The sequence below is a fragment of the Dreissena polymorpha genome, chromosome 13 (assembly GCF_020536995.1).
Source record: "Dreissena polymorpha isolate Duluth1 chromosome 13, UMN_Dpol_1.0, whole genome shotgun sequence".
Lineage (NCBI taxonomy): Eukaryota > Metazoa > Mollusca > Bivalvia > Myida > Dreissenidae > Dreissena > Dreissena polymorpha.
Window position 1 is genome coordinate 73995520 of NC_068367.1, and position 15874 is coordinate 74011393.

At 32.8% G+C, this 15874-nt stretch overlaps 1 protein-coding gene across 3 annotated transcripts in view; it reads right to left on the minus strand.

The window, feature by feature from the left end:
* LOC127856143 (T-cell immunoglobulin and mucin domain-containing protein 2-like) overlaps positions 1–15874 on the minus strand; it is a 77599-nt gene that overhangs the window by 60157 nt on the left and 1568 nt on the right. For all 3 annotated transcript variants that reach the window (XM_052392177.1, XM_052392176.1, XM_052392175.1), the window contains exons 2-3: positions 2243–2349; positions 797–865 (exon numbers count right to left, since the gene is read on the minus strand). In XM_052392177.1, the coding sequence (XP_052248137.1) occupies positions 797–865; positions 2243–2349 (176 nt within the window). The remainder of the gene's footprint in view (positions 1–796; positions 866–2242; positions 2350–15874) is intronic.

Consider the following 15874-nt stretch of genomic DNA (forward strand, 5'->3'; position numbering starts at 1 on the left):
TTAGAAATATGCCAATATAGGTTGATTCTGAACTGTGAAAGTAAAGTACATTTTGAGGTCTGAAATAATACGATGCCTGTTGAGTTATTTTGAAACCCGGTATATCGGTTGAAGGATTAACTTTTACAATATTTTATTGTAAAAGTTGTGTCTGTTTACTTTGCTGAACGAACTATGTGTATTGTGAAGGAAATTGTTAAGTTTTTATTTAAACATATGATTATTGATACTGATTTCTATTGATGCGATGGGCATACTTTGCCCAATGCTTGAAGTAAAATCTTGGATATTTTCCATTCACCCGTGAACTGTCGTCATGACATTGATAATTAACATACATGTGGAAACATGGCTCGCATTAAAAGAACGTCACCGTGTAAATATTAATTCTCAGTTAAATCAGCCAACATTTTCAACTCGTTTATCCGGTCAGATAAGGTGATGGTCGAAACATGAGGGTGGTATTTGTAAACTGTAATCTGCGTGAACTGTGGGTAAGAAACATTGAAAAAATATTGGAAACGTTATGTGAGTACTTAAGTAAAAAGTCATTAAGACATTGAAAGACAAATGGGAACAGTAAACTCGTTACAAAATTAATTATACTTGTTTTCCTGATGTATATATTATAAAACTGGATACGCCTATTATTGGTATGCTAAGATATTACAACAAGATACTAATTAACTAACTTAGGTAACACAGATCTTCGGTTTAATGATTCATGGTAAGTAAAAACAAAGGTGTAACTGGAAAAATAATTACAGCAGCAATATCACGTGATATAAATGCTTACGGCGTGATCTTTGCAGGATAATTTGTATGTGCGGACGCCATTCAGTGTGTGGACTTCCATCCCGCAGTACTGCAAGATATAACGAAGAAAAATGTACAACGTATCTTTATTCAACCTAGAAATACTATTCGGATGATCCAATGGTTGTCATCCGGATTTCCTACAGTTTGTGGGAAAAACATATAATATATCGGTACAAACAACGACGATCTGTTTATTCACTTACGCTAGTCGTATTCAAATAAAAGCGGCATATATGTTTGTGATTTTACAAGGATTTTACAGTTTGTGTCAGCTTAGTTTTTACCCTTTGATTATTGAGTCATTCCACAACCTAGCCCGGAGTAGGTCTGTTGAACAAATGTAAATCCTAATTGCAAAAAACAAAAATGTATTGCTTACATATTTGAAATGGATGCACTTTCAAAGCCCTTGACGGTGCTCGTTTCACTGGTAAACAATCGTTTTGGACATTGTCAATTTGATTGTAATGGAGACTAAAACGTTTTCACTAGGGCGGTTTAACGAATGTGTCGTTTATATTTTTATACTTGTAAAATCGCACGACTGTTTATTTTGTAGATTCGCGCCTGTGATTGTTTAAGAAGGGAGATTGCATTAAACAAGCATCGACCATTTTTTATCCGGTATATCGAATGCAAGGAACTATAAGCTTGGTCAATCTTTTTTTTCAAGTATTGTTTATGACAGAAGGAAATGGTCTAATATGCAAACGTCAATGGTTTAAAGCATGCTATACCATGTAAACACAACTACGCAAAACGCACATTATGAGTGCAATTTTTTCTAAATCATCTTATATGAATACAGAATAAACAAAATTGTGATGTAATTTCCTTATGTCGGATCACATGCGAAGTTTTTGTTCAGCTGAATGAGAAACTGTACGCTTGCGTTTAAATGTGTATGAAATGTATGATGTATGAAATGTGGTGATAAACGCATATTATAAGTTTAACCAGAATAATTCATTTAAAAGAAAACCATTTTTTAAAGCCCTCCTTTCGTTAATTTAACCTTTATGTTTTTAGAGGAACGCTATAATGAAAAATATGAATAAAGACACGCTATATATGGCCTTAATTAAGATCATGTACTGAGCCTTAACATCTGGAAAAAAAAGATTCTCATTCTTCAAAACTTCACACTCGAAGGTGTTTTAGAGCATAGATATTACATCAAACCTATTCCAGTTCAGTTGTTTTGTAATGTACTTTTAAGGCTATTCCAGCGATTTGATTTCTATGCATGGGCGATAATTATTGATCTCAACTCCTTAATTAATTACAGGACGCTATATTATCTAACCAACCGTCCAATCAGTATGTGTAACGAATAAAACTGTTTGAGTTGTTACTATGCCCATTTTTTCATCAAATCTGATTGGCTGAAAAGTTAATTTAAAGTACAAGTGATTCCACGTACCCCGTCATGGCATGCCTCGATCACGTGACAGTTGGCCGGGTCATCCACCGAGTGACATGACTTACAGAAAATTGTCGCCCCCTGTAGCCCAGGCACCCCGGGGATCACTGAAAAAGTTTGTATTTACGTTTGATTTGTGTATGTGTATGTTGTTTGTGGTTATGAGAAAATATGATTCTATTCATTATCCCATTATTTACACAACTTATTGCTGTACAGACTTAAAGGAAAAAAGTAAAATTCAAGGGAAAATCAACATATCGTAATACTAGTTATAAAAATGGGATGCATTATGACATTTGTTTTATTCCGAATCACACTTTCAACAATTACAATGCGCTTTATCGTTAATGGTATGAAAACACAGATCATGTCGGTGTGTCGTGTGAACACATACACTAAACCAATCTCCACGCAGAGTTGTCGTTCCTTGCTTTCACATACACGAAAGGCGAAGCATGCCATATTGCCCAGAAACTGGGTTAAACCGAACAAACGCATTCAAAGTATATTTGATTTGGATTTTTAGGAACAGAGGCGTCAAATAATGAAATAGGACTTTTAAATTTACGATACATCGTGCAAAAACTTGCGAGTTTTAATGCAACTCTTTGGAACTATTTTATTGCACATCTACGCAGATGGAATCATTCCACGCACTTCACAAATATAAACAATTGAACATAATTTTTATTGAGTGACGTTAGGCATTGCTTCGACGTATGTATGTATGTAGGTTTGTTAACATCAAGAAAACCATATCAATTTTGTAATAATGAATTAAGACTGATAAAAGATATTATGGTATGAGATGTTTTGTTTTCTTCAATGCAATGAATGCAATGTAACCGTCGTGCAAGAGATTATTTAGTATACTGTTACCTCCACGATGAACGCTTGGAATGATAATGACATGAATGAGACGCTTTCATAAAAATAGACTGTTTTGAGCCCATCACAGCAATCGTGATACATCGGCTATCTCGGATTCCTCCGTAAGATAGGCCTCGTGGCTAACGGTCGCCATATTGCCTTGTATTACTACTTTACTACCCAAAAGGTTGTCAGTCTATTGTTATGAGGCTGTATACATGCGCGTTGAACTAGCGCCAAACTTTTTACCGAAACTTTGATATTAAGAGCACTATTAACGTTCATTTGTGTTGCATTTTGACCTATTATCCAAGTGATTTACTTTTCCATTATTATTTAATCACCCTATCATCCAATTTTTAAGATGAAAGTACGGTGTTTACAAAACCAACCAAACCGAAAGTGAAACTGGATGCATTACGTTTCGCGATGTAAACATTAAATATTTGTTCAGTTTGAGGAAGCGAATCGATAATAGACGTTGGAATATGTATGCAATACAGACTATCATTGCCGATTGTAGTACTTGCTAAAAAATACCTTTTATGACAGGTAATGTATAGAACGTTAATCAAATAGTGACCATAAATCACTACAAATGTCTGGGTTGTTCATTAACCCATTTATGCCCAGTGGACTCTACCATCCTTCTAAATTGGATCAATTTATTTCCAAAAGTAGGGCTGTCTGGTATGTTTATTTCTATATTTAGAATATTTCTTACAGAAATTTCTTTAAGCAAACAGCGCAGACCCAGATGAGACGCCGCATTATGCAGCGTCTCATCTGGGTCTACGCTGTTTGCAATGTCCTTTTTTTCAGGACACTAGGCATGAATGGGTTAATATAATTAATTCACGTTTCTGATCTAATTGCCTGTATCTAGTTGTAATTACCATTATATTGACAAAATTAAAACGTTTTTTTATCATAAATTAACATTACATGTTTTATTTTTATCATTTAGGGAATATATAATTGTATCATTATCATCATTAAATATTCTGAAAATGATCTAAATTATCATGATTACTTTAAAGTAGAATTTTTAAATTTTACTCATTATTTTTAATGAATTTGCACATTTGCTTGATTCAAAATAAAATGTATTAATAAGGGTTTCAGTTGTTAGTTTTAACCCATTTTTAGTTCGATTAAATTTAAAGTACTAACTACGTACATGTATGTGAAATGCTCTTGAGTTCGTTTCCTGGGCCTAGAACCAGTACTTGGGTGTCTCTTGGAGATTTCTTAAGAATGCTCCCACACTGGGGATCAAACCAGTGACCTCCAGATCATTAGGTGGACACCACATCCATTACACATCAGCGACCTTTAATTAGTAAATTACTTTAGTATTGCAGCATTATATAATGTTATGTTGCTACATATTTTTGGAAAATGATTAATGTGCAGTACTAAATAAATCTAAATGCAGACAATTTTAATTGTGTATATTGTGTGATTATTAGTTACAAATTCCCTTTTTACAGGTATACTGGATTATGAAAGACTGATAAACATAAAATTGACAACTCATCTCCCCAACGATACTTTGTGTGGCTCATTCTCAGAACAAACCCATAGTCGGTGAGAAAACTACAGTGTAAAAAGACCACTTGATTGTGACAATTATGGCTGACAAAGCAAATGTTATCATTTAAAATAAAGAAAACTTCCAGTTCAATATACATTTTATACCAATTATGACATTGGCCAACACAGAAAATAATTATAAGGTTGATTTTCCCAAAATTGACTGTTACAATTGGATACTGTTTTAAGCTTCACTCTACTTTGTCTGAAAATAAAAGTCCTAAATGATGAAATAGAAACATACATATTTAATGTTTAGTTTAACAAGGATATATATATACATACATATATTATAATATCTTTGTATCGATGGTCAATCAATTTAAGTTTAACTAATATATACTTACACATTTTATACATGTGTATGCTTTGATTTTTTCTATTGAAGCCAAATTAATATCCCATTAGATAGATAGATAATATCACAGCAGTATTCCTATTTTGTCTGCAAGTACTGCAGAAATCATGGATTATTATTTTACTGAGTCAGCCTTAATCTTTATATTATAATTGTTAAAACAGATTAAGATGTGCATTATACAATTGAGGATGCATCAAGATTAAAAAATGGTACATGTATAAATTAATAAAGAATCAATAACAATCAGAAACTGTGCATTTTTTTTTCAGTATTGTGTGAAAGGATTTGAAGTCATGATGTGTTTTTGAAATATGATTTATGTGAATTTGAATAAATATATAAAATTTAGTGATTTTCTCAGACAAAACTGTCAATTACATACTAAAGTATTCAGAATGTATTATTGTAATATTCATTCAAATTTTTAAGTACAAAAAGCACTTTTCCCTGGCATTTGTATTTATAGTAATTGCAATGCATCATATTTTATAATTCTGACAGCATTTATAAACTGTGTTCATGCAAGCATGAACACGGTTTCATTTTTTGAGTATTTAAACAAGAAGGCCATGATGGCCCTGTATCCCTCCACTGCTGAAAAAAAAGGCTGAAACAAATTTCTCTGCATGTGCAAATACTTAAATATAGGCCCTATTTAAGCACATGTACACTTTTGTGACCTTCTGGGCTGGGTCAAATTTAACCCCAGAGGCATAATTTGGGAAAACTTTGTAGAGGACTACTATATCTCACTACATACAAAATGTGGTAGCCCTAGGTCCTAGAGTTAAGGACAAGAATATTTTTAAAGTTTTCACAAAATAAGCAAGATATAAGCGTATATAATTTTCAATTTTGTGACATGCGGGTCAGGATCAAATTTGACCCAAAGGGCATAATTTGAACAAACTTGGTAGAGGACTATAAGATGTTACTGCATACCAAATTTGGTAGCCATAGTCCAAATGGTTTTCGACAAGAAGATTTTTAAAGATTTCACAAAATAGGCGCTTTAAAAGCGTTTATTCAATTTTGTGACCACCCAGGGCAGGGTCAAAGTTGACCCCAGAGGCATTATTTGAACAAATTTGGTAGAGGTTTATTAGATGTCACTACATACCAAATTTGGTAGCCCTAGGCCCAATGGTTATGGACAACAAGATTTTTAAAGTTTTCACAAAATAGGCCCCATATAAGCGTATGTTCAGTTTTGTGACCCCGGGCAGGGTCAAATTTGACCCAAGGGGCATAATTTGAACAAACTTGGTAAAGAACTATTACATGTCACTACATACCAAATTTGGTAGCCCTATGCCTTATGGTTAAGGACAAGAAGAGTTTTAAAATTTTCACAAAATAGGCACTATATTAGCATATAATTGATTTTGTGGCCCCCGGGGCAGGGTCAAATTTGACCCCTGGGGCATAATTTGAACAAACTAAGTAGAGGACTATACAATGTCACTTCATACCAAATTGTGTAGCCCTAGGCCTAATGGTTATGGACAAGATTTTTTTTAAGTTATCACAAAATAGGCATTATATAAGCATATGTTCAATTTTGTGACCCCCGGGTCAGGGTCAAATTTGACCCCAGGGGCATAATTCAGGGGTCATAACAGGACCAGATTGCCAATCCTGAAAACAAGCCAGGGGTCTGGCTCTGCAGGCCACCAGCGGGGTCAAGGGGCAGCGCCTTTGTCAGGGGGATAATGGGGGGCTAAGTCCCCCGGACAAAAATTGATTTAAATCATTTTCAGACCCGTCTAGATTGCATTTCCAAGCAGTTTTAAATGCATTTTATTATAGCAAAAGAAAGATTTTTTTCCAAGAATTTACTTATATTTTTCAGTATATTATTATACTACATTAACCAAATATTTTGAAAAAAAATCAATACAGGAAAAATTGAAATAAAAAAATAATCATTAAAAAGTACAACCTTAGCCCATAATATAAACAGCACTAAATAATATCCCATAAATATATATAATATTAACGATTTCCACCTAAAAACTGATGCTGTTACAAGAAAACGTAATCATAAATTATTCGTCAAGTGGCTAAATTTACCACCCCCCCACACACCTGTTCACGCAAAGTAAGATTCACGGTTGTTTTCCTTTGTTCCAATGTCACAGTTTATCAAATTAATCGTTTATGTAAAGAAACAATAAAAATATAAAAAAAGTAATTACGTTTATAAGCTTCTAAACATAGGTTACGTGGTCAAAATTTACCTAAAAACTTGGGATTTTTTCGTTGTTACTCCATGTTTATAAACGCATTGTTGATTGGAATTCACAGGATAAATACTAATGTGTCTTGTTCTGATAAAACTGGGCATAATACATGTGCGTAAAGTGTCTTCCCAGATTAGCCTGTGCAGTCCGCACAGGCTAATCAGGGACGACACTTTCCGCCTTAACTTGATTTTCGGTAAGGAGACTACACAGGCTAATCTGGTACAACACTTTAGGCACATGAATTAAGCCCAGTTTTCTCAGAACACGACACTAATAAATTTTATGATATCAGCACAGGAGTTATCTTCTGTAGAACCGAAATAAACCAAGAATCACTCCTTACCCCCCCCCCCCCAACAAAACTCGAATTTTTATTGATCTCAAAAGTGACCCTGGTGCCTTGAAATCCGGATTTCCGGATCAATCCGGAATATTACAACCCCTGATAATTTGAACAAACTTGGTAGAGGACTATAAGATGCCACTACATACCAAATTTGGTAGCCCTAGGCCCAATGGTTATGGACGAGAAGATTTGTAAAGTTTACACAATATATACCCTATATAAGCATATGTTCAATTTTGTGACCCCCGGGGCAGGGTCAAATTTGACCCCAGGGGTATAATTTGAACAAATTTGGTAGAGGACTATTAGATGTCTCTACATACCAAATTTGATAGCCCTAGGCCCAATTGTTATGGACATGAGATTTTGAAAGTTTTCACAAAATAGGCCTTATTAAAGCAAATTTTCAATTTTGTGACCCCCAGGGCAGAGCCAAATTTGACCCCAGGGGCATAATTTGAACAAATTTGAAAGAGGTTCACCCCAGGAACATTCCTAAGAAATTTCATCAGAATTGGACCAGTAGTTTAGGAGAAGATGTTTAAAGGAAAAGTTTATGCATGGATGCACGATGGACACAGGACCTTTGGCCAGTGGAGCTAAAAATCAAATTAAACATTTAGTTTTGATGTAAAATCAGTTTTTATATGCAAGTGTCTATTTCACTTATATATTAAAACAGCATATTATTCTTTATTGAAAAGATTATTCCAAGCTTGATGTCATATTTCAACTTTGCATAGTGTAGTTAATTGAACATTGTATTGAACTGTATGGGCAGCTATATTAATTAATTTATGTATGTTGTATTATACAAAATGCATTATTTCTACCACAAGTAGACCATATAAGGCCTACTGCTACTAAATAGGCACTGGTATGAATTTGACACTGTTTTTGATGCTCATACAAAACTTTAATAATTACTACACTTTAGTATAATAAATATTTTCAAGTTTTTGTTCAACATTTTTTGCAAAAGAAAAGAGTGTCTTAATGCATTTGAAAATATACTTAAAACAAACTAAAAATGCATTTTAACATACCTTTTTCCTGGTAAAGTGTATTTGGGATGATAAAAAATACACTTGAAAAGTATTAATGCTGGAAAATGCAGAAAAAAATACATTTGTTTCTGTTAGAAGTGTGTCTTGTCTGCATTTTTAAGTGTATTAAATGCACATCAAATGCAGATAAATACAATGCCAATACTGTTACATGTATTGTAATGGACATAAAATGCACTTGTTCTTGTAATTAAATGCTTTAGTGAATTGAAATAACCTTTTATAACGTTTTAACAATTAATAATACCTTTTTATAAATTTTCTTTTGAAATGTGACACTTGAATGATGTTTGCACCACTAGTAAGAGATATAATTTGTGCTCATAATGCTTTATCATTACACTATATAATATCATTTGTTGTATGAAAATTACCCGTAAAATTCATGTGAAAGCTTAAGAGATCAATAGCAGCGTGCTATACCCTGCTCCTTTTTACATGACTTGATGGTATTTAGTCCCCAATTCTACATGGCTAAGGGAAAATTAATGTGCAGATTTGACATATAAGTCTTAACTGGGATCCAATAGGCAGACTTTCATATTACTTGTATTTAATTTAAATCATGATCTGAATTGCTCTTTGGCAAATCTTTGTTGGTCACAGTATTCAACTGAATTTTGTTCACTTTGTAGTGATTATATTTTCTATATTTATCAGACAACATCTTTCTTCAAAAGTTTAACATGATTGCTTGGTTAATTTAGAAACTAGATCAATGCATCATAACATAAAATGAAAAAAATGTGTAATAGTAAAAATGGCAGCAAAAAAGCACTAGATTATCTGCCTTAAATCTGAGACGATATGTTGATGTATTGGAATTTCTCATAAATAATGTGTTCCATAGTTGTATAATTGTATAGTCGCATGCATGAGTGGTGTCAATGTCACAATACCAATTAAAGCCTATAATTTACTAAAACAATTTGAAGTTTGATGTGTGTTTTTTTCAAGATCTGTTATATATAATTATACATACATGTATATATATATTGTTGAAAAGTTAACATGCAATAAGTTTACTGTAATTAAGTGACAAATAGTTTTACTGATTTGGTTGGATGCATATATGCAGATATATCATGGTTTGTGCAGAGGACAGTAGCAAAAACAAGAGCTGTCTCCGTAGGATGACATACGCCCCCGATAAACGCTTTAATAGAAGTTATGAGCATTTTTCAAAACCTAAACACCGACCCTAAGTTCATGGTCAAAGGGGTCAAAATTTGTGTGTGTATGGGAAGGCCTTGTCCATATACACATGCATACCAAATATGAATGTTACATCTGAAGCGACATAGAAGTTATGAGCATTTTTTCAAAACCTAAATGCAAAGTGTGACGGATAGACAGACGGACAGTGCGATCACTATATGCCCTCCTTTGGGGGCATAAAAATGTGTTTCACATTGTTTTGGTATATTAGTAATGTAGTTAAAAGAACAGAATCATCAATTATAAAGTTATTGATTATAAAGTGTTGCTGGCATATTTGATGCATTCATCTAGCTATAAGAAGGTCCTTGTTTTATCCCCACTGGCACCGAATGAGGGTTCTCAAAATCTTTAAACAATATGAATAACTACATATAGGGTCGAGAGCCTTGTTGATATGGGGGCTAAACACCTGAAATCAAAGCGACCCAGGTTAAAGGCCGAGGCAAAATAAATAAACCAGAGGCCGCATGAGCCTGCTATACTCTGAACAAGTATTGTTTCTTCTCAGAAAACTGGCTTAAGTGTCTTACTAAACTTTAGACTTTGAGTTTCAGTGCAATCTATCTAAAATAAATTGGTCAAATTAAATAATAATTTGTAAAAAATAAACATTCTGCACAAATTCAATTATTTACTTTACCTGTGTGCATGAATCATTTCAGTCTTGATGGTTAGTGAACTATGTCAAAAGCACCATATCTATGAAACACTTGTATTTTGAATAGTGCAATGTTCCACAGAAATGATGCTGATGATAATTCTACACGATGATGAATTATTAGATGTATTTCTAAATTCCATTTCCACCAACAATTCGGTTATTCCACTACCAGTTCACATGCTTCATACACAGTTGGAAATAACACTATTTCACTCAACAACCGTGACACATGTACTCAATTTTTCAACTTTTCGCAATTAAACTTGTCTTTTACTGTTATTGTTGTTGTTGTACTTTTGAAAGTAGTTCGAAAGATGGCGACCATTAACCCAGAGATTGATTTATGAAATAAATCGTCTGCTGATCCAGAGTGCCCATCACAGAGGTGAATGTAATGTAACCGTCGTGCAAGAGATTTACAATAAACATGCACAACTCATAGGATATCTTCCATCATACTTTAAGTTCAAATGCACATGATTTTTTTTCCGATTAAAATTCGAACATTCGTTAATAGTTTTAAATTGGTGAGAACAGATTTGTTTTTGAACATTAATTTTAGTTTGCAATTCATTGAATTGATGACCCTGTCCACACATTCCGTTATGCATCAACTGTTATGACAGTGAACACCCAACTGCATCAAACAATAATTAGAACATGATATAAATGTTTTGATACGCTATGCATTTAATGTTTGTAATTTTCAGGTCGAAGGCAAACACTCGATTTATGGTGACATTGTTGGGTCAGAATTTGAGCCAACAACTTGTGAACAGTTCTCAACCATTGAAATTAAACATAAATTTAAATGCATATTATAATAGTGTCTTCGCAAGCAAAGACATAAAAGCCCGTTCGTTGCGAACGAATTGAATATTCAATAGCCATTCTGCAAATAAATGTTCAAGCAGCAAAAGAAGCCATCCTGCAAAATAAAACTTCAAGTAGCAGAATAAAAGTCCTTTTTCATATCATCCGCTAAATTATCACAACCAAGCTAGGATAAAAAATCAAAACTGTTCACGAAATCAACCAAACCATCATTCATGCGCAATAATATTTATCTTACAAGTACCACAGGCCCTTCCACAGCTTCAAAAACTAAACTTGCGTGTACAATGAAACATTGTAAATGTATTTGCTGCAATGACAAACACACTGTTATATATAAAAGTTAAACAAAACACTTAAAAGAGTTTTGCAGGAAAAGCGCAATGAAGAACTATATATTTAGCAACTAATTTACTTTTCTCAATGAAACATGCATTGACCGTTGCGAGTCAGTAACCTCAGTTGTGTTTTAGTTTGTGGGACTTTTTTTGTAACTGTGTGTTGGTCCACTACGAGCGTTCAATACCTCGTTATTATTATGTTTTCCATAAATAAAGAAGCACATTGTACAATAAGTTTTCTTTGTTGATGGTGCAACTGAAGGATCAGTATGTGTATATGCAAATGCCAAAAGAAGAAAACACATTAGTCACTTGTATATGCTCTTGAAATATATACCCGTTTAACATTCTCGGTATCCGGTGCAATAAATGTTGCTTCCATCGATAAAACGAATTAGAATTGCCTTTTTAGAGGCGTTATCATGTTTAGTGGATAAATTGTCGATACAGTAACAACCCTTGTTTTAATTTGCCAATAAAAGTTTAAGAAATATGTTAACTTAATTATGTTTATTTTATGCTTCGAATTCTTCATTTACACATTCTTAGTTTATGACACATTGATGGCAATAGAAACATAGCCACTTATAATTATGTAAGTTTTATTGCCGTTTTGAATTTGCAAATCGACAATAATCTTTTGAGATAATGTTTGATCATAAATTTATAAGAGATTCAACAGTTCCTTAAAACATATCTCATGAATTTCCTTACAGAATACATAATACGAAGGCTTCCCCAAGAAAACTTATTAATTAATACGTTATGTAAAGTAAACGTCTTTTCCTTACTGATTCAAATATAAGAATCAAAACTTCTACATACACTTTCATATATATATTTGCATTGTTTCAAAAAAAATATCTTGCCGTTAAATAGGTTCATTTATTTTATTATCAATATGAAATCAATTGTAATGATAAATAATGTTAAATAATATTGTATTGGGTCCCAATATATACATGTATATCTAAAGCATTTTGACAACATCTTTACTAGGTCTTGACCTTGTTGTTTTTGCTTCAATGTAGTAACACTGAGTAAAATTGTTATGATCACTATCACCGATCATTAACAGCATAAAACAAAAAAAATAGTAAACAATAGCCATTAATTATCGTTGTCACCTTAACTACTGAATGGCTTGAACTTTTTATTGATGTTTAAAAGATTAGGTGAAAAAATAGCACATTAGGTAAAACTTTGATGCAACAACCTTATTTTCTCATCGAGATAAATATTATATTGTATTTGCTGTCTTTAATTAAGTTTTATTTAGGAAACACTTAAATGTGACTTCACAAGTAACCAAATTTCATTACGTAAGTCTTATCAAATAATGTACAAGATAAGGTTGTACACCAAATACTGACTGCTAGTCGCACGGAAAAACCTATATTATAATTTGCAAAGTTTTCTATTAGAGACACTTCACGAATAAAAGGACAATTATCAGTATGTTTATGTATTACATTTCATAGATAATTAACTTAAAATTACCTATATAGACGATTGCTCTCATTTGGTATATTATCAACTTTATCTTTACTGATTGAACAGTTATATGACACTTTGTTGTAGTCAAATGGGATAACATATAAATGTTAAAACTATTTAAGGGATGTAGAAAGTACTAAGAAGAACGAAATGCAAATGATTTGGAAGAAAAGCATCGGTTATGTTCGCAATACATCATCTGGCCGTGGGGAATAATACTAAACTTGAATGTTAATTAAATGGGAGTTAGCTCAGCAGTTATATCTCAGAAACACCACCTGAATGCAATTAATGATAAACTTTGACATATACACATGAATTTGACCGTTTTGGAAACTGTTTCGATATTTGCGCGACAATATCAGTCGTATATAGTTGAAAATATGTACTACAATGTTTCTAAATAGTGTTGTGCGTTGAGGAATATCAGTTCATTCAAATCATTTATTAAATTACTTGATGAACTTGAAACGAATTGCATATTATTGACGGGAGAAACTTTGTTCTATGCGTAAGATGCCGCCTAATAGAGGTTACTATATTCATAACGGCATTTATATACACACGAAATTAGGGTAGAGGTACATTATGTGCTCTTATTATGAACGTTTTTATTAACATTACCATTTAAACACCAATATAGCTTGGGCAAAGTTGGCTACCAGTTGTTTTGTGGCAAGAACAAGATCAAAAATCGTCTTGAATATATTTTGTTCAACTTATTATACGAAACAGCTCAAGTGGTCTTTCACCGAATTACATAGCAAATAAACAAACAAAATGCATTGAGCATTTAATTTAGCAGCACTTATAATAAGCAGCCTGATCATTGAACAACGAACTGAAATAAGTCGGACAAAACGCATATCGAATCAGCATATTAACATTCTGCCTTCTACTGCTTCTTTTATGTGTATTAAAAGTAAATATGCAACTTCGAATGCTTCCATCATGTGTTTTAAAAGTAAGAATGACGTATAGAAAAATATAGAGAAGTTTGTCAACAAACTTTGAAGTTATATGTAAGTAAATAACATTTTACTAAACAATGTAGATGTTATTCCATGTAACGGCAGTAAAATAAAGCTCTTTGTTTTTGCATTTGTATCAATGAAATAAAACACTACACAATAAATGAAATAAAAGAATTGTCATTGAAAAAAAATGAGTATCTGTTTTTCTGTTATATTGTCTTCTAGATAATAGTGCACTTGATTAAATAGACGGTGGAATCTCTTGTAATACGTTCAATTGGTTTACATACTGTGCGACACATAGAATTAAAGCAGTATATACGTGCTTCATACAAAATATAGCATTCGGTTTGAAATAAGCTTCAGTTTTCATTCGCGCGTCTTGTTGCACATTTTGGACATAATTTTCTAATCAACAAAACCGCATGACCTACTGGGGTATTTTATGATAAGTTTGCATTTTTACGCGTAATGACGATACATAAAGTAGAGAATAGATTGTTTGTAATTGACAAAAAAGTAATACGCTTCTCCGGTTCCCATCATGGTACGATATAGAATACGTCTAAAACGAGAATTGTGTTCTTATTTGAATTTTGATAAACAGTTTGTATCAAATAGTGCTTCATATTTCATATAAGTTTTCTGAGATGCAATCATTGTATAACAGTGATAATAGTAACTAATTGGAGCTATATGTGAGCTGTGCCCTTGAAAGCGTGATGTATTTTCAAATTAGTATAATTTTGATTCAATAAACATTTATTAACATTCTACTTTTTAAACTTTCAGTCCGTTGATTACTATCTCGATTCAAACAACTGATTGCGCTATCTTTTCAAACGTGTCACGTGCCATGCACATGATGCTTTCTCATCGAAATGGCTTCGTTGGATATGAACATGTGGTTTACACATGCAAAGCATCTTGATAACCCCATGGGTTATCCATAAACACGACGTGCTGGTTCAGCAACTCGTGAATAATCGTAGTTTTGTATATAAAAAGGTTACTGAAACTATTACACATTAACATTTCAAACACAAGCAATATGTTTGAAGCAATGAGCTTTCAGATGGTTGTTTCAAAAGAATTAACGAAAAAATATGGTATACTCCGGTACATAGCGTATGTTGTCTTTTTAAAGTTATATGCCGTCCATGTAGCTGCCTTATATGTGTTTGACCTTGTTTTATTGCGATATCTATCAGCAATGTTAAAGTTGGATGAACATGTAATTGCACAAATGTTCTTCATTTATAAGAAATGCAAACTTAACAGTTGTTTATTGTATGCCACAAACTCTTATATAAGATGGAGATTAGAATTATAATGCAATATGTATATTTTGTATAAATAGTTTAAGAAAAGTTGAAAACATCCTATCGGTAGAATGTAGACATTACTTCGAAATGTGAGCATATTTGTTAACAGTTTTACTGATTAAATGCTATGATCAGATTTTTTTCATTGACAGAATGAACAAACGAGTGTTTTCAGCTTCAATAATAGACACGCTCTTTACATAAAAACGCCAAACACGAGTTCACGGGATGGAAGAGAGGTTTCAACATACAGACTCTCTGAACGCCATGACTGCCTGTTAATAATCTCT